The 20,927-nt window shown below is 40.4% G+C and overlaps 1 protein-coding gene across 2 annotated transcripts in view; it reads right to left on the reverse strand.

Annotated features, from left to right (window-relative positions):
* The window catches only part of LOC140196729 (probable E3 ubiquitin-protein ligase HERC3), a 70,233-nt gene that overhangs the window by 20,469 nt on the left and 28,837 nt on the right, over positions 1 to 20,927 (reverse strand). The window contains exons 10-17 of one of the 2 annotated variants that reach the window (XM_072256416.1): positions 18,120 to 18,179; positions 16,483 to 16,588; positions 15,093 to 15,282; positions 13,457 to 13,614; positions 9,479 to 9,559; positions 7,351 to 7,413; positions 3,413 to 3,457; positions 2,785 to 2,874 (exon numbers count right to left, since the gene is read on the reverse strand). In XM_072256416.1, coding sequence (XP_072112517.1) covers positions 2,785 to 2,874; positions 3,413 to 3,457; positions 7,351 to 7,413; positions 9,479 to 9,559; positions 13,457 to 13,614; positions 15,093 to 15,282; positions 16,483 to 16,588; positions 18,120 to 18,179 — 793 coding nt within the window. Of the gene's footprint in view, positions 1 to 2,784; positions 2,875 to 3,382; positions 3,458 to 7,350; positions 7,414 to 9,478; positions 9,560 to 13,456; positions 13,615 to 15,092; positions 15,283 to 16,482; positions 16,589 to 18,119; positions 18,180 to 20,927 lie in introns of both variants that reach the window. The other variant, XM_072256415.1, reaches the window with a different exon arrangement.

A 20,927-nucleotide genomic window follows, 5' to 3' on the forward strand; every position in this document is an offset into this window, starting at 1 on the left:
ACACTCAAAAATTTCTATAGTTGAACTGTGGAGAGCATTCTGACAGGCTGCATCACTGTCTGGTATGCATGGGCTACTGCACAGGACCGAAAGAAGCTGCAGAAGGTTGTAAATCTAGTCAGCTCCATCTTGCGTACTAGCCTACAAAGTACCCAGGACATCTTCAGGGAGCGGTGTCTCAGAAAGGCAGTGTCCATTATTAAGGACCTCCAGCACCCAGGGCATGCCCTTTTCTCACTGTTACCATCAGGAGGGAGATACAGAAGCCTGAAGGCACACACTCAGTGATTCAGGAACAGCTTCTTCCCCTCTGCCATCTGATTCCTAAATGGACATTGAATCTTTAGCCACTACCTCACTTCTTTTTTTTAACTACATAGTATTTATGTTTTTGCACATTTTTAAAAATCTATTTAATATATGTATACTGTAATTGATTTACAGTACTTGTCTAGTATTATTATTATTTTTATTTTTTTTCTCTCTGCTAGATTTTGTATTGCACTGAATTGTTGCTGCTAAGTTATTATGCCAGTGATAATAAACCTGATTATGAATTATACTGTGATAGTCTTCTCCGGTATCACCTGGAGACAGTTGATCAAATGATTTCTCACATTCAGTGGAAAATTTTCCCCAGTTTGCCATCTAAAAGACCATGAAAGTACCAGAACCCAAATTCTGACAGTGAACCTTGATCCCTACAAATACACAAGACTGGGAAATGATCACTCCCCATACAATAAGTTATTACATCCCAACTACTAACTCCAGCAAGTGGAGCAGAGATACGAGTCAAGTCCAGACAAGAGCCCCCACTTGCAGCAATGTCTTTCTGCCATCATTGAAACTAATTAAATCATATTCTTCCAAAATCTCCTCTTCTACTGCCCCATTAGCATCTGTAGATGTACTGCCCCACAAACTGCTATGTATGTTAAAGTCATCCCAAAAATAATTTTACCAGAATAGTTTCCCACCATTCTCCCCAAACCTTCCACAGACAATTCCTGACCTGGATTATAAAATTTCACAATTTTGATCCCACCCTATCACAATTCAATAATTACAAATTTGGTATTCTTTGGAGAAAGCAAAAATCTGTACAAGAAACCCTCCTTCACAAAATTGGCACAACCTCCTCCCACAGCTGTATGTCTATCATATCTCACAACCTCATAACCCTGAATCTAAAATGATAAATGTGATCACAACCAAGTTTCTTGTACACAAGAACATTCAAGGAAACACCAAAGCCTAAAACATATGATTTAAATTCCTGTCCATTCGCTGACAGACTTCTCACATTCCAATGAAGAACTCTAAGTTGTTGGAGAAGATCAAAACATAGCACCCTGTATACAATCACCCTCCACCACCAGCCCATTCCTTCTACTATCATTCCCCAAATCTTCTCTCCAAAATACCTCATATACCTTTTCTACAGTAATTCTCACTAAACCCAAATTCTTTGATGTTGCATCCACCATTATCCTAAGTTTAAGTCTATCAGATTTCTTTCCTGCCTGTACTGTTCCATTAACCACAGTACATAGAAACGGAAGAAAATCTATCTTTCTTTTAAGAATCATTACCTTACTAGATGTTTCACCTCCCCCACTCCGCCCTGAACAACCTCAGTCCATGAGCTTCCTCCATCCGAATCCCTGTAAGTGTCTGTTTTAACCTGATACCCAACGGATGTAGTGGTTTCAAATCTTCTTGCAGCTTCTGCATAAGAAGTATTATGCACCAACTTCACCTTCTGAATTTCCCAAGCCTTTTGTAAAACAGGGCATCCAAAATAAGCAGCACTATGAGCACCTCCACAGTTGCAGCATCTTGCCTCTGCACCAACTCCACAATTCTCATATTCAGGTTCACATCCACATTTTGCACATTGCAGTTTCACCCTACAAGAAGTAGCGACATGTCCCACTCATTGGCATTTAAAACTCTGCAATGGTGGAGAGTCATACATTCTGACTGAATAACTAATACAGCCTAAATAGACTTTGATCGAAGCACTTCATCAGAAAAAGACAACAGAATAGACATTTTTCTCTCCAGGTCTATTATCTCCTAGACAAAACTACCTTGCCCCCTCTCAAGTTGTCCCTAATATTCTCCATAGATAGGCACAGAGGAACACCTGAAGTAACACACCAAACCTTCATTTTCTCCCTCCTAATGTACTAACAATTTTACTTCCATCCACAGTCTTCATTTTCGGTATTTTCTTCTGTTGTTTTAAGTCAGCACATGTAATCAACACCCTACCTTTGCTAAGACATATTGCTGATTTTACTTCACCAATATACTTCTGAAAGCCTTTGTCACAATTAGATATGAAAGCTATCACAATCTTGCCATCAACAGCATCTTCTACCACAGTCCTTATGCCCTTCAGTGGGTGACCCTCCTACCCAGACACATTCTCTCCCCCCCAAACTCATTTTCCTTTTATTTCTTACCAAAATCCATTCCATACTATCACTTAACTCCCCATCTGAATTTCCCACCATAGGCTCCCTTCAATCACATTACAGGTGGTGCAAACTGCCAGCTCCCATAACTCTAGCTGACAGTGACAAAAAAATTGTCCCAACAAAGAACTATGAATGAGAGCCGGGCTTAAATAGGCTGCAGGTGATGGGTTGGAAATGAGTGGCAGTGACTCCTGTTAACTGGTTGGAGACTGGAAGGTGCCAGCCTGTGCAGACCTGACACATAACGCATGTATAGAAAATGGTTCATGGATGACTTCCTGAAAGTCATACTTACTCTTAGAAGTATTCTGGATTCCAGCTTTAAAAAATAAAGTTTTGTATCCATATCAAAGATGCAAGGATATGGAATTAATTGCTGTATCACCTGTGAAAGAAAATGCAATACAAATTTGATCACTATATATTGATGAAAGTTTATGTGCTTTAGATATTTTAGCAAGATAACAAATTGTCTCTATTTGCCATCATATCACCCAGTTTATGGTGTCTTTGCACTACCATTTTGCTGCTCTAGACAAATGCGGTACTCTGGACTCAAATGCAAAAACTCCAGATGTTGGAATCTGAAATAAAATTTTAATATATGAAGATTGTCTGGTGTGTCTCAATGGGTAGCACTCTTGCCCATTCTGGGTTCAAGTTTCTTTCTGGAGTCTTAAAGCCCAAAACCCAGACTAATGCCTCAGTCTAATACTGAGTAATGAACTGATAAAAACTATCAGTCGCATGAAAATAATCTGATTCTGAATTCTCTGAGGGTGGCAAGATATGGTGTGACCTGAAGTTGTTTATCTGATTGTTCCATAAAGAGAGGAAAAAGTAATAAGGGTGATTGCTAACTTAAAAGCAAACATACAATGCAAGTAATCTACCTTGCGAAGGGCTGCATAATATTCCCTCACCGATTTGTGCTGTCGGTCTGGAGGTACAACATTTCCATTTATCACCTGTGAAGAAAGCACAAGATTAGTACTGGAGAAACCTTTTGTGATAGGGGTGTTTGTTGCATCCCCTATTAACATTCCTACAAAAGGTTCTCCTTTCTTGAATAACACTTTTTGCCTCCATGAAATCTTCCATTCTAGAATAACAACACCTTTAATAAAGCATAATGTCTCTAGCCATTTCACAAGCAGGTTCATACTTGTCATTGAATGGTAGTTGTATGCTCCTAGTATGTATTTATCAAAATAAATATTCCTACATTTAGAACTCTTGATAGCACTTTGGCTTGTATTTCATGGAGTACAGCCATTCAACCCACCATGTCAACACCAACCATTATAATGCACTAATCCTATTAACCCACATTTGGTCTGTAGCATTCATTACCTTGGCAATTCAAGTGAAATATCCTTATCTTTTAATCATTCAAGCATCTCCTGAAATGTTGCCAATACCAAGACAATTATGAATCAGCCACATCTGTAGGCACAAAGTTACATATAGGCCAAACAAGGTAAGGATGAAAGATTTTCATCTTTTTAAGCAATATTAATAAAACAAGTTTGGTTTTAACAACAATCTGGTAGTTTCATGGTTCCTATCCTTGAAAATAATGTTTTTATTCACGATTTAATGAATTACTTGAATTAAAATTCCACAACTTTTCTGATGGGACTCAGACTCCAGGTCTAAGCCTCTGGATGTTAGGCAGCAATGTTGTGAGAGTTAGTTAAGCAATGTTTTCATCGTATTTAGAAGTGTATCAAACAAGTCCTAGTAATTTAATATCACTACTGTTAGACTCATTGAGCCATAGTAGTAGTAATCCGATCACTCAAGTTGAATATGATGTTCTCCAATTGGTTGTCTATAGTTGCTTCCTCAGGTGATGATAGAGGCCAGTCCAGCATCCACATATCCAGGATATCAGTGTGGATTGCCGTAGTGGAGAATGCCTGTGTGCGACTTTGTTCATCATTGGGAGCCTGATACACAGGCAGCCACCACACAGTACTTGACAGCTCAGCATCAGGGTCTGGTGGCATGGAATTCAAGACAACTGGGGATCATTCACTGTTGCAGCCTTCTTTCACCTTTGCTGTCGTTGTGATGTGTCATCATCTTCTGCCAGCTCCACTGTTAAGGACTTGGGTGGATTGTTGGTCTGGAACTTCCCCTTTGTCCCTATTGCCATGCGTGATCCTACCGGGAGCTAACTGCCAGATGGCTAAATTCCAGATAGCATCACCTCGGAAGCCTCTCCACCATGAAGAGGTGACGATCGTCAGACAGCATCAAGTCATACAGCACAAACAAACTTCTAAGTGTGGTCTGTACCCAACATCAATTCCCATTTGTGTCAAACTTCCATTGGTCCCATTTTATTTCCCCATATTTCCATCAACACGCCGGATCTACTACTCACCGATACACTAGGAGCAAATTCAAACAGATGATTCGCCCACCATCCTCCACCTCTTATGAAAGTAAAGCATCTGGGAAAACCCATGTGGAAAGAACATGAAAGCTGTACACAGACACCACTGGAACTGCAGTATTGGCATAGAACAATGCTTTAAAGCAGTGGTCCCCAACCTCCGGGCCACGAAGCATGCAGGGCTGCAGTGGTTGCCGGAGCGCACCCAGCACACCTTTAAGAAAAAAGCCGAAATAAACAAGCTAATTAGTTAGGTGCCGCCCATAAGCCAGTCTTCATTAGAGGAACTGAGGTGGAGAGGGTCAATAACTTTAAATTCTTCGGCATTAAGGATCGACGTTTCTCTCTCTGAAAAATGTCAGAGGATCTGTCCTGGGGCCAGCACGTAACTGTCCTAGAAGTTTGTGTAGATTCAACATTTCACCTCGATCCTGACAGCCCTGTCTTTTCAGCCTGTCTGGGCTGGCATTTAAATTGACCAAACAATGGAACAGCTAAAGGCTCCAGCGCCCTGGTAAGAGGAGCGAACATCGCGTAGAGCAAGTGAAATTGGCAATTGGCTCTGATCTGGGCCAACATTTATGTGCCGGGCAGCACCTAATTAATTAGCTTGTTTATTTCTGCTTTTTCCTTAAAGATACGCAGGGTGCCTCCCACTACCACTGCACCCCTGCATGCTTCACAGCCTGGAGTTTGGGGACCACTGCTTTAAAGCAATTTCAGCACTGCTCACTGAACACTGTGAGATCGAGAAGCAGAGGATCACCTGAATTGCACTCTCCCTGTAAATGTCACACTTCATTTGCACTCTGTTGTTCTCCCTCATACTGCCTCAGTGCACTGTTGTAACAAATTGATCTGCATGGATGGTATGCAAGACAAATTTTTCATGTAACAATAATAAACAAATTTACTAATCAAGGACAGCAAAAATATGGCTAACTGCAAACTGTTAACAGTCTCCAAAAAGCACGTAGCATCGGCTCAAGGGACAGATTCTGTCCCTCTCTTATAAGACTATTGAATGGTGTAATAAAGAAGGACTCTTGACCCCACAATAGCCTTACATCTTATTGTCTGGCTGCACAGCACTTTCTCTGCAACTGTAACATTTTATTCTGCATTGTTATTGTTTTTCCCTTGTACCAACCGCCTCAACGCAGTAATGTATTGAAAGGATCTGTATGCATGACATACAAAGTTTTTCACTGTACCTCTGTAATGTGACAGTAGTAAACCAATTTACCATTTAATTTGACATTTATTACAAGGGTTTGGAGGCCAGATCTACATTCAGCTGGCCTGGTGCGAAGAGGAGATAACTAGGCACAGAATATCATTTCACCAGGGATACTTGTGTGATCAAAATCGTCAGTGAAGTTTTCAATGAATGTACTAAAGAGGTACAGTTCTCCAAATGGGATAGGAATCTTCACAACCAGGTGTGCTAATACATGTGATTCTACAGATGCTGGAAATCTTGAGCAACACACACAAAATGCTGGAAGAACTCTAACCTGATGAAGGGTCTTGGCCTGAAACATTGATTGTTCTTTTCCATCCACAGATGCCTGATCTGCCGAGTTCCTCCAGCATTGAGTGTGTGCTCATACAATGGTCATCAGGCAAGGCAGGTTTAGGGGGAGAATATTGGTAAAGGAACAGAGAATAGCTGCAAGAAAGATATCCGCAAAAGTATTGCATCAGGATAAGAGACACATTTATACCATGGGGCAAAAGTGGTGATATGAAAAACAAGAAAATAGATCAGGCTCCAAAGAAAGAAAAAGGGGTAACCTTTGAGGAATGGATGCAATAACTCAGCAGATGGTTAGTTACCAATGCATGATCAAAGTAAAAACAAGCATCAAATATGGGGTTTGAGAGAGCAAATAATTGTGACCTCGAGGAAGAGTATGAGCAGTCAACAGGAGAAAGGTGAGAAGAGGAGACTTAGGAGACTGCTGGTGGTAGAAACTGGAGCTAAGAACAAACTCCTGCAGGAACTGAGTGGGTCAGGCAACATCTATGGAGGAAAATAGACAATCGACGTTTTGGGTTGAGACCCTTCATCTGGCTCAGAGGATGGTCCTTAACCTGAAATGTTGACTGTCCAATTCCCACCACAGGATGAAAGGAGACCATGATGCAGTCACTCAGAGGGTGAGCCTTGGAGATTCCCAGGATCAGTTTGTGACTGTTGTCTTCATTAAGTAATATCCCTTTGTTCTGGTTCCAATAAACTTAATAAATTCGTTGAGCTTCTACTCAAAATACATGTACCCATAAAATAAACTATTCCTTAATTATGAGGAATGAAATCAATGATTTTGCAAAAAAAAGTTGGGTAATTCTATTCTCTTTTTAAATGCAGATAACATTAAACTATCAACTTTCATTCAAAGGTTAACAGTAGCATTCAGATATTTTAACTTTGTTTCTAAATATAATATGTACCTCATTTATGAATTGATCCAGTTCTGTTTTCAAAGCATAGGGAAAGCAGTTCTTAGAATATTCCTGCAAATTATAACATGAAAATATACCAGTATTATTTTCCAAATGCTCTACTTGGGATTATTACAACAAAAGGAGACACTAAAAGTCTGCAGTTGAAGGATGAACTCAGCAGTTCAGGCAGCATCTGTGAAGGGCAATAGACAGGCAACAATCTGTGTCAAGGCTCTTCTCCTGGACTTCTCAACCTAAAACCTGACTGTCCATTTCCCCCACAGGTGCTGCCTGAGCTGTTGAGTTCCTCCAGTATCTTGTTTAGTATTACTACAGATACTTACTCAAGTGCAGAGGAAGGAAACTCAGAACATAAGAAATAGGTGCAGGAGTAGGCCATCTGGCCCATCAAGCCTGCTCTGCCATTCCATAAGATTATGGCTGATCTAGCCATGGACTCATCTCCACCTACCTGCCTTTTCCCCATAACCCTTAATTCCCCTACTATGCAAAAATCTATCCAACCTTGTCCTAAATATATTTACTGACGTAGCCTCCACTGCTTCATTGGGCAGAGAATTCTACAGATTCACCACCCTCTGGGAAAAGCAGTTCCTCCTCATCTCCACCCTAAATCTACACCCCGAATCTTGAGGTTATGTCACCTCATTCTATTCTCACCTATCAGAGGAAACAACTTTCCTGCCTCTATCTTATTTATCTCTTTCATAATGTACTATAAGATCTCCTTGCATTCTTCCGAATTCCAGTGAGTACAGTCCCAGGCGACTCAATCTCTCCTTATAGTCTAACCCCCTCACCTCTGTAATCAACCTGGTGAACCTCCTCTGCATCGCCTCCAAAGCCAGTATATCCTTCCTCAAGGAAGGAGACCATATCTGTATGCAGTACTCCAGGTGCAGCCTCACCAGTACCCTGTAGAGCTGCAGCATAACCTCCCTGCTCTTAAATTCAATCTCTCTAGCACTGAAGGCCAACATTCCATTTGCTTTCTTGATAGCCTGCTGCACCTACAAACCAACCCTTTGTGGTTCATACACAAGCACTCCCAAGTCCCTCTGCACAGCAGCATGCTGCAATTTTTTACCATTTAAATAATAATCCGATCTTCCATTTTTCCTTCCAAAGTGGATGGCCTCGCATTTATCAACATTGTACTCCATCTGCCAGACCCTTGCCCATTCACTTAACCATCTATATCTCTCTGCTGACTCTCTATCTCTTCTGCACAATTTGCTTTCCCACTCAGTTTAATGTCACTAGCAAACTTAGATACACTACACTCGGTCCCCTCTTCCAGATTGTTAATGTATATCGTGAACAGTTGCGGGCCCAGCACCAACCCCTGCGGCTCACCGCTCACCACTGATTGCCAACCAGAGTAACACCCATGTATCCAAACTCTCTGCTTTCTATTAGTTAACCAATCCACTATCTATGCTAATACATCACCCCCAATTCTCTGCATCCTTATCTTATGGATAAGTCTTTTATGCGGCATCTTATCGGACACCTTCTGGAAATCCAAGTAAACAACATCTATCTGTTCCCCTCTGTCCACTGTGCTCATTACATCCTCAAAGAACTGCAGTAAGTTTGTCAAACAGGACCTGCCTTTGCAGAATCCATGCTGCATCTACCTGATGGATTCATTTCTTTCCAGATGCCTCGCTATTTCTTCTTTAATGACAACTTCAAGCATTTTCCCAACTCCAGATGTTAAACTAACTGGCCTATAGTTACCTGCCTTTTACCTGCATCCTTTTTTGAACAGTGGCGTGAACCTAAGTATTGTTTTAAGCATCAAATTTCATGATTAGATCGACAAACTCTCAAGTTGAATATACACAGTGCTTTATCCCATAATGTTGTTTTGGTTCTCTCCTGTTTCTACAGCCTGTAGAGTTTATGCATCACCGTAAGTCTAGCTTTTCTTTTCCCATTTAACAAACTATCAATACAAACACAGTACTAAAAATCTCTTGAGTCTATTTTCAGTTCTTTCAGCAGAAGTTGCAGTGAGAATAAACTGTAAAGCTGGAGGATATTAGCACTTGAATTGCCACTGGGATCATTTTCAGCATAACATTTAATAGCATAAAATATCACTTACCCTAAATGACTTTTCAAATATTTTCATTACAGGAATTTTGAAGTTCCTCTCTCGAATGCAATAATCTCTGGTAGAATTTACCTGCCGACATATAATCAAATATTAATCATCAGTATGAGATGGAAAACATGAACGAAGCATGACCTTGCATATTTAAGAGATACTTCGAAGTTTCGACTACTAGCTAGTAAAGATCTGCACCACTGTTTTTCCTGATGCAATCTCAGAGTCCTTCGTAGATAATGAAGTTATCGGGTTGTTAGGGTTAGTCAACTTCCATAAATGTTGCTGCAAAGACTAATATGGTATGAATTAGATATTTTGATTACTTGTGCTTTTACCAATACAAGAACAAATGACATGAGAAACGTAAACAGCTCCCACTCGCTGCAGTTATCCATGTATAATATTCACTTGCATGGTCTAGGTCAATCCAAGACAATAACAACAGGTAAAGCATCAAAGATGGTTATTCTGCAATCACTCCTCGTTGACCTCAAATATTGATGGCCCATTACACTATTTTCCCACTCTCTTCCCGTACCTAATGATGATTGACGTCTTTTTCATTTAGAAATTTTTCTCTGTCCTTAAATATAGTCAGTACCTTGGTCTCCATAACCCTCCATAGTGGCAAATTCTACAGGTTCATCCTGACCGGTGTGATGAAATTTCATCTGCCTCAGTCCAAAATGCTTATCCTGTATCCTGAGATTGTGACTTAGTTCTGCACATCCCAGCCACAAGAAACATACTACTGTCTGTCTAGGTCTGTGAGAAATTTCTACGTTTCAGCTAAATCCTCTCCCAGTCTTCCTAGCTCAAGCGAAACAGGACTAATTGACCTAATCTTACCACATGCAATAGTCCTAGCCATAAACATATTTTATATACAGCCAATTCTACTTCTTTTCAATTAGGATTAAAATCATGATGGATTTAAAGTGAACATCTGATCTGATCTGAATCCTCTAAAATTTTAGTCTAAATGGGTTAGTCTAAAATCAAGTCCAATTTTTTTATTTCCAGGATGTACACATCATTTCAGCTAGAATAGCATTCAATGTCTGCCCTTAATTGAAATGCTTTCATTAACATGATGGAAGATTTTCCCACAGTGTTCTTGCAGCAAAAGGTACTGGAATATTTAATAGAGGAGGAATTATGACTGATTTATCAGTAAACATGATGTGTGGCTTGATAGGCTGGACTGAATTTCTTTTTCCACAGGTAGAAAGGCCCAAGAACACACTTTAAGGTTAGCAAGGGGGAGTGTAAAGATGAAGTGAGGGGCAAATCTACTTATTTATCTATTTACACAGAGTGTGGTAGGAGCCTGGAACGGGTCACTAGTGGAAATGGTGGAAAGAGCCAGTTCGGCAGAGCTTAAGAGAATCAGAATCAGGTTTAATATCACTGGCACATGTTGTCAAATTTGTTGTCTTTGCGGCAACAGTACAAAGCAACATATAATAAAAGAGGGATAAATGTGAATTAGAGCAAATATATACAAACAGTTAAATTAAATAAGTAGTACAAAAAAAAATTAAAAGTTGTGCAGTAGAGGTCATGGGTTCAATGTCCATTCAGAAATCAGATAGCAAAGGAAAAGAAGCTGTTCCTGAATCCTTGTGTGTGACTTCAGGCTCCTGTGCCTTCTTCTTGGTGGTAGCAATGAGAGCAGGACATATCCTGGGTAATGGGGGCTCCTTAATGACGGATGCCAGTTTTTTGAGGCATCGCTGCTTGAAGGTGACCTGGACACAATAGAGGCTAAGGAGACTTTTAGATAGACACATAAATATGAAGGGAATGGACAGATATGGACAATAGACAGGAGGAGGATATTTAGTGTAAATTGTCATCGAGATCAGTACAACTTCATGGGCTGAATGGCTTGTCCATTATCTCACAGTTCTTGTTCTGTGAAAAGGAATTGGAAGTGGTGGCATTTCCATGCACCTGCAAGCATTGTGCTTTCAGGTTGTAGAAGTTGTGGGTTCAGGAAGAGTTTTAGTGTGTAACTACAGGAAACACTGCAGCCATGATATTAAACAAAGTTGAGTGTTTGAAGAGATGCCGGTGCATCCAGCTTCTTGGGATTGGAGCTATAGGCATCCAGGTGAGTGGAGAATATTCCACCACATGTCCAACTTCTGTCTTGAGTCAGACAGCTCGAACCTCAATCAGTAATGTTGAGGATGGCGAAAACATAGGCACATTCATCGTGTGTATGTCACTGGAACTCTGCCCAGCCAGACTGTAAAAGCCCTTTCACTAGGAGGAGTGCAATGATTCAACAAGACAGCTCATCACCAGCTTCTCAAGGGCATTTAAGGATGAGAAATAAATGCTGCCCTTAGCAATGATATCCATGTCCCAAACAGATACAGAAATTAAAATAAACCACATTTTCTGTCTAAATCTCGTTCTTGTAGCCATGAGTCTAATGGTGAAAGCTCCACTTTCCAGTCCTGGCCAGTTGCACTCCACATTTAAAGTGCTAATTTACATAATATTTCACATTCTCCACCCAACTCTGCTTCCTGTCTATCCTGTTATAACCTACAACCTTCTACACCACCCACAAGCCCAACAATCTTTTTGTTATCCGCTGACTTACTAACCTACTCTTCCATTTCATTATCCAAGTCATTTAGATACAAACCACAAAGAGCAGGGTTCCAGAACAAATCCCTGTGGAACACCAGTAGTCACAAACCACTCCAGGCAGAATACACTCCATCTATTACCATTCTTTGCCATTTGTAGGCAAGCTAATTCTGAATCCATGCAGCCAAGTTTCCATGGATGCCATGCTCATTACTTTCTGGATGAGCCTACAATTGGGAAACTTTGTCAAACACTTTACTAAAATATATATACCACATCCACTACTCTACCATTATCAATTTGTCCTGTCACTTCCTCAAAGAATTTAATCGGGTTCACGAAGCATGACCTGCCCCTCAAAAAGTCATGCTGACAGTCCCTAATAAAACTATGCTTCTCCAAAGGCTTGCAAGTCCTGACTCTGAAAATCCTCTCCAATAGTTTGTCCACCATAGATATAAGACTTACTGGTCTACAAGTCCCAGTATTATCCCTATTAATTTTCTTGAACAACACAAAAAACATTTGCCATCCTTCAGTCCTCTGGTACTACTCCTGTGGCTAGGAAGGACACAAAGTTCATTGTCCATATCCCAGCAATCTGTTCCCTCATTTCCCATTATAACCTGAAGGTTATCCTATCTATTCCCAAGGACTCATCCATCCTAATGTTTTCCAGAGGATCCAATGCTACCTTTACCATAACCTTTACATGCATCAGCACATTAGTGTGTTCCACACAGGCCTCACATTCAAAGTCTCTCTACCTGGTGATCTGAAGCCAAGAATTGATTACCTTCTTTGCTTCCAAGCACATTTCTCCCTTTATCCCCAAGCAGTCCTACACTCATCCTAGTCATCCATCTGTTCCTTACCTACATGCAGAACTGGGGGTTTTCCTTTATCCAGCTAGCCAAAACCTTCTCATGTTCTCTTCTAGCGCTCTTAAAATCCTTAAGCTCCTTTCTGGCTATCTTATAATTATCAAGATCCCTCTCTGATTTTTGCCTTCTAACTCTTTCTTCTTCCTTTTCACTAAATGTTCCAACTCTCTTGTCAACCATGGTTCATCCTACCATCCTTTCTATGTCTCATTCAGACAAACCTCTCCAGAACAACATGCAGGTAGTCCCTAAACATGTTCAGCAGAAGTGTGGAACATTTTCCAGAGAGCTTCCATTCCCAATTTATACTCCCAAGTTCCTGCCTAGTACCATCAGAATTACCCACCTCCAACTCTCCAGTTAAATACTTTCCCATATTGTCTGCTTCTATCATTGTCTGTGGCTATGCTCAGAGAATTATAGTCACTATATGGAGACACACTCAGAATAAAAGCTCAGAGTAAGAGAAGTTCTTACCAACCTTGGAAAGCACTTGTAAAATTTTTAATGTGTTCTGAAGGTTTGAGATATCTTCTGGGATTTTAGCCATAGTGGAAGAAAGAAGTCGCTCCGATTCTTCATGATAAACCTTCACAAGACGCCTGTAGTAGTAGACAGGCATTGCCCTCCACCAACATTCTGATCAAGAGAGAGCCCATTAATAGTCAGGTGAAATAAAGGTCAAAGTGCCAGTCAACAATTGAAAGAGCAAACTGAAAATTGGACTAAAAACGGATCAGTAGATGATAAGCATAAACTGAATCAGAATCAGGTTTATCATCACCAGCATGCGACGTGAATTTTGTTAACTTAGCAGCAGCAGTTCAATGCAATACATAATCTAGCAGAGAGAGAAATAATAATAATAATAAATTAAATAAAGCATAATAATAAACAAGCAAATCAATGACGTATATTGAGTAGATTCTAAAAAATGGGCAAAAACAGAAATATTGTAGATTAAAAAAGTGAGGTAGTGTCCAAATCTTCAATGTCCATTTAGGAATCAGATGGCAGCGGGGAAGGGGCTGTTCCTGAATCGCTGAGTGTGTGCGTTTAGGTTTCTGTATCTCCTACCTGATGGTAACAGTGAGAAAAGGGCATGCCCTGGGTGATACAGGAGTTCTTCTGGTTGACTCACTTAACTTTAGCAGAAATCTAAAAGGCTTAAGGAAACAAACACTGTGCTGATGGTTAAAATAAAGACAGACAGCTTGGGAAACATTCATCAGCTCTTGAAGTGTCTGTGTAACAAGAAGCAGGATTGATTTTTGTCAGAACCTTTGTCAGAACTGGGAAAGAGAGATAAAAAAGATGGTTTTAAGTTGCAGAGATGGCAGATAAAGTGGAGAGGATACATGTGAAAGAGTGAGGCCAGGCTACTGGGAACAGTTAGAGGATGATCACACTTTTTTGTCTGTGTTATGTGATGCTAATAACAGGGCTGTGGGATGTACCCAGAGGACCCAGCTGAAGTATTGGCCCCAATACCCTATTTTACTAGGCCTCACCTGTCATAATCAATCCCTTTGTCCTATCAGTTTTTCCTGCTACCTTCTCCCTGCCTTTGCTTTTTCAAGTTCTGGTGAATTGCTCTATTCTCTTCCCACAGGTGCTACATGACTTGCTGAATTTTCTCAGCACTTTCTCTTTTTATTTAAAAGTGCCAAAAATTGTTCTGGGGAGCAGCTGGTTAATTTTGACCTCACAACGTATTTCAGCTCCGAAGTCTGAGCTGAAAAGATGGTAGATAATTTGTTTCAGGGAAGGGCTATAGGAAAACTGGAAGCCACACCAGATCACAAGATTCAAGAAGTAGGTAGAACAATGAGTTAACAGTTCATCCTAAAGATGCCATCTCCTTCTGCAGAATTACCTCAATATTGTACTGATATGCCTACCCACATTATGTGCTCAGTTCTTTTGACTGGAGATTGAAGCCATTGCAACTGGATCAATCTGAACATTGTACGTGGGCTCCTTACACAAGCCTTTCCTTATGATAAGTTATTAAAGTCTTACATTGCATCTCAAAAACCAAACAATTTATTTTCTTCTTTTAACCGCAAACAGCGGAGATATTGATGACATTTAAGTGCAAAAAAGCAATCCCTTACCTAGAACTTCAAAGCAGCTTTTATCAAGGGAAGTTATGGCTCTGGTCAGGGATTCCATCAGCTCTGATTTCTTTGTCCTTTGAAGTACAGCAATGAGCTCAGGCAGAACAAGGTAAAGTCGCAGAGCTTCCACGCAAGCAGGAGAATGAGGCAATGAGAAGAGCAACTTTTCCATAATTGTATCTGTCACCTGTAAAACAATCAGGATCAGGAATTGACTCCTTTTTAATATACAATTTATTTAATTAAATATATGTATATTCTTTTCTACATAGTAATCCAGGTGGAGGAGATTAGTTTAGGCTCGGTAATCATCCTGCCATTAGTAAATAATGCTAATATAATGCAAATAATTTTTATAATTGTTCTCCAATCACCACATTTACTTGGTTTAATTATCATGAGAAGGTGCTGTGGTTTTTGTTTTCTTTAAGCAGATTGCTTGCTGTGTAAGTTGAATTTGACAGTTGCGTTGTAGACAGTTTGCAGTGTGACATAAACTTTACCCCACTGTATTCAATGCCTGAGACAGCATCATAAACACTTTATTTATGTCTTCTTGACTGACTTCACAGTAATAAAATCATTATATTTCACAGATTAACTCCTCGTGATCGATGCATGACTGATTGTAGTACTGATGCTCATGTATTGAAGGGGGTAATATAGATGGCAGAATACAAAGCGATGCTGAGATTTCCTCATTCTTTGCTAAGTAATTGCAAATACGTAATGTAAATCATCATGTAAAAATTCACAACGCAATTTGCAGACTTTTAGAAAAGAATGATGATTTATCATCCTTTGTGATTTATTCTCTTAGAGTAAATTATGCTTTAAGAAGCCCTTTCGTGAACATTTTTGATTGAAATAATTCTTGTAAGTTCAGTCTATTCACTGTAAATGATCATTCAAGGTGAATCAACCAATTTGCAAAAGCACAGTTTAAAGGACTGATGGTGTAATACGACTATCAGGATGCATTCAGCAGGCATACTCTTAGAATAAGAACTTTGGGAGAGATTAACGTTGTTTCGCAGCTCAATATTTGAGACTATCTTTTTTCATCAAATGTAAACAGTAACATCCTTCCATACAGAGCAAAAATTAAAATTTTACAGGACAAATTCTTTATAGAAATCTTTCATAACAATTTTCCATAATACACAAGTACCAATATTTACAGAAGTACACAATTAACTTCAGTACCAAATGGAAAGCTAATAAGAAATTGAATGTCCAAAAGGGCATTGACTTGACACACACATGCCCAACTCAGGCCAACAGCCATGAATATGAAGTGTACATTCAACATCAGTCAGAATATATCATAGTGTTTTAATGCGTGAGATACTGTAGGTATGCTGAAGAACTTGATTGCTAACATTACCTGGGATAATACTGAGTCATTTTTTGCCATTTCCTCAAAGTTCAGGTTCACTGAGGACATATCCAGACCAGAATGCATCCTGCTTGTTTTGAAATGGTTATCCTTGCTGTTTTGAATATATAGTATCAAGAAGGATGATTAATGCTTTGAAGAAAAAAAGATACACAAAGGTGACACAAATCCGTATCTTATGTTTTGAAATGATCTTTATGGATGGCATACAAAGTAAGGTTTCTTGCTGTATCTTGGTGCATGTGACAGCTGGAGCTATAAATATAAAAAAACTATATCAACCTAGTCAACAAGCTTTGCTTTGTCACATTTTAAACTGACTGTGTCCACCCAAAGCAAATCAGAGAGTACAACCAGCTGGCAATTTGTCAAAGGTAGCATCACAGGTGGATAGGGCCATATAGAAAGCTTTTGGCACATTGGCCTTCATAAATCAAATTACTGAGTACAGTAGATGGGATGTTGAAGTTGCATAAGACATTGGTGAGGCCTAATGTGTAGCACTGTGTGCAGTTGTTGTCACCTACCTACAGGAAGGGTGTAAATAATGTTGAAAGGGTACAGCCAAAATTTACAAGGACTTTGCTGGGTCTGGAAGACCTGAGATATATGGAGAGATTGAATAGGTTGGGAATTTATTCCTTGGAATGTAGAAGATTGAGAGGAGATTTGATAGATGAAAACAAAATTATGAGGGATATAGAAAGGGTAAATATAAGCAGGCTTTTTGCACTGAGGTTGGGTGGGACTACAACCAAAGGTTGTGGCTTAAGGCTGAAAGATGAGAAGTTTAAGGGGAACATGAGGGGCAACTTCTTCACTCAGAGGGTTGTGAGAGTGTGGAATGAGCTGCCAGTGCATGTGGTGTATGCAAGCTCAATTTCAACCTTTAAAAGAAGTTTGGATAGGCACATGGATGGAAGTGGTATGGGGGTCTATGGTCCCGGTCAGTGCATGTCAATGAGAGTGGGCAGCTTAAGTGGTTCGGCATGGATTAGATGGGCTGAAGGGCCTGTTTCTGTGCTGTCCTTTTCAATTACTAATAAATAAGACACCACTAGACCTCACAAATCTGGCTACAATCCCATTGTAACAGAGTCAACGCAGGAGATACAAGATCACCTCTCTGCTCAAAGATGCAACTCTTGCCTTTAAAGCTCCTTTAGGATATTCAGCTTTGAACATGTGCTGCATGAATTCAACCAATCGTTGCTGTTGCACCCTGACTCCCAGAAAATGAGTTTGGAGGTAGAATTTGTGGATGTGCAAAACTTGTCTTGGGGGAAATCTGGCCAATGGACACTCAAACATGGCCCGACCATGCACAGGCAAGTGGGGAGAGATCAGGAACATAGCATGAAATGGAAAATTACAAAAGAGGAACAAGTTTTGTTAATTTATTCAACAGTTTTGTATGGTTTCCCCTTCCCCGTCTCTTATTTAATTGGATGAATCTCCTTAAATGTGAAAAACTAAACATATTGAATAGAATATAGTTTCCTTTTGATCAAAGGCCGAAGGATTTGGTTTTGGTTAGACCTGATAATGTAACTCACATAGGATCTACAACAAATCTAACTAGGAAATTTTAATAACAGTTGCTAAGCAACAGCACTTTGGTTTACCTCACATCCAGGAAACTTGCATTAATAATCTGAGAAGATGAATACCCCCGAGTGATTGCCCTGGGAATAAAATTAAGACAGATATAATGCAGGTTACTAAAATATTCTTTATAAGCAAACTATAACTTCAACCAATTTGCTGACAATTTGGATGCTCACAAACTGCACAGCTGGATAATGCATTAAAGGCAAGTTTACACAGCCACAGAAGAAGAATACACTGTTACTCTGCACTTGAAGCCTGTGCTGCAATCATTACAAGTATCTTTCTCATCTTCTCAGGATCGATTTTCATTTGCTTCCACTCCAGTTTTGTGGCTGTTAAGGAACGATGAAGCTTAAGTGGGAATCACAGACTCTTCCACAGATGATGTGGGAATGAGGGTCATCTGTGAGATGGTGCACTCCTTCCACTACTAACACAGGGTTTGTATGTGAACCTAAACACACCTTCTCCACATTGAGCTCATGGGGCAGAAGATCCCAGGAGTAAGTGAGGATTTCAGCACATCCTTGAACCCTCTCCTCTGTTTCCAGAGTCTGGTATCGGGCATGTGAACGACATTGTCAACCCAACATAGCCAACAGAGAGAAAGTTTGACCGCAATATTAGATATGTTGGCCTGGGAGAGGTTTGCTTATTAGTTTGCTTATTCCTCCAGTAAATTTGGATGATTCTGAAACTCATGGAAAACATTTCAACTTGTGGTGACAATTTACTCCAGATCTAAGGTCACCCAAACTTCAGTGGTCAAACTCCAATATAGAGATTACGTTTGTGTTTGTGAATTCACAAAGCCAAACCCCAAGATGTTGTCAACCTGTTGGCTGATGTACGTGGGTGGAATTGCCTTACACTAAGGACCTCGACCAACCTGTCCCCACCGCACCACACTGACCTCTAAAAACCAAAGGTTCCTGGTGCACCCTGTGAACACAGATCATTTTCCACATTTCAGGATGAACCAAACCTTGTGCTGATGTTAATGGTACAATACCGAAGGAGCCCCACAGAGTAGCAGATGCATCTTTCAGATGTACTCCTTTTAGGATAACTTACATCAAAGCAGATTATAAATGAAACATGGGGTCTGAATCCTCTGTGGTAAACTTGGCAAACCTGAGAGTGGTGCAAATAACCCAAACCTTAGCAGAGTGTTGATATCTGCACCAGTTTAGTATCTTCGGCAGCTAACCTAAAGCAAGGTAGTTGTCACCATCTGAAAGTTAATGAACAAACTATGTTGCAAAGACATATAAATAATCTAGATTACTCTAGTGTCTTTCAATTGCTTTTCACTGAGATGCAATATATGAGAGTAGTAAAATGATACACACCATATATGTCCCACGATTCAATGAAGCTCAATGTTATGATTTGATATTATGTTATGACATGAACAAATCAATAGTGCATGGAGTAGGTTTAAAAACTTTGGCAAATTTCTACAGATGTATGGTGGAGAGCATTCTAACCGGTTGAATCACAGCCTGGCAAATGTGCTCAGAAGCAGAGGATTGCAAGAGGCTGAAGAGCGTTATAAACTCAACCAGCTCCATCACCAGCACAAATCCTCCCCAGCCTCGAGAACATCTTCAAGATGTGGTGCCTCAAGAAAGTGGCACCCATCACTGATGACCCTCACGACCTGGGACATTCCCTCTCGTGACCACCACTGGGAACAAAGCACAGGAGCCTGAAGACCCACACCCACCCAACTGAGGTACAGCTTCTTCCCCTCTGACATCGGATTTATTTTGATGGCCACATTTTTTGACTGTACTGCTGCTGCAAGGCAACAGATTTCCCATCATATAGGGAGGGAGGGAGCATTGACTCAGACCATGAGAGGCCTGCGTCAGGCATTTTCATGCCTTACAAGGCGCAGAGTGATTTCCCATCAAATAAGTCAACGATAATAAACCTGACTCTGATTCCAATTCTGGCTCTTACTCTGATCCTGACCTCAACATTATCATGCTTGTTCAGCAGTCCTGTGCACCCGACCTGGAACACCTCGTGATCAAGTCTCATCATTTTACCTGCCATGGAACATTTCCGCCTCCATCAGTCCCACCTCAGGCCAGTGTAAAACAGCCTCCAGACAAACTGAGCAATGTAATCAACGGGCATGAAACAGCACATCCTGATCCTTGCCCATCAACTTGGGGGATTTTAACCAGGCCAACTTGAAAAAATTTCCAAGTAATTATTACCAACAAATCACTTGTAGTACCAGAAGTACTGGACCATGGTTACACCATCATCAAGAACGCTTCCCGTGTTATCCTTCGCCCACACTTTGGAAAGTCCGATTAGCTGTCTGTACTGAGTAGTGGCAGACTGAAGACCGCAGCACCAGTAGTGAGGTCCAAATAGGTATGGACGAGAGAGGCGCAGGAGCATTTACAGGACAGATTTGAATCAGTGGACAGGACTGTACTCTGGGATTCATCTTCGAGTCTAAATGAGTACGCCACAGCTGTCACTGACTTCATTAAAACCTGTGTGGATGAGTGTGTGCCTATGAGAACTTACTGTACACACCCAAATCAAAAGCCCTGGATGAACCAGGAGGTTCAAAGTCTGCTGAGGGCTAGATCTATGGCACTCAAGTCCAGCAACATAGGTCTATACAGGAAAACCAGGTTTGACTTGCCAAGGCTATTTCAGGAGCTAAAGAACAGTTCCAAATGAGGTTGGAGGCTACATCAGATGCACATCAACTCTGGCAGTGTTTTCAGTCCATTACTTCCTACAAAATGAATACCAACACCATGAATAGTAGTGATGCTTCACTGCCAGGC

This window comes from Mobula birostris, chromosome 4 (genome assembly GCF_030028105.1).
Source record: "Mobula birostris isolate sMobBir1 chromosome 4, sMobBir1.hap1, whole genome shotgun sequence".
In the NCBI taxonomy this organism is placed as follows: Eukaryota; Metazoa; Chordata; class Chondrichthyes; order Myliobatiformes; family Myliobatidae; genus Mobula; species Mobula birostris.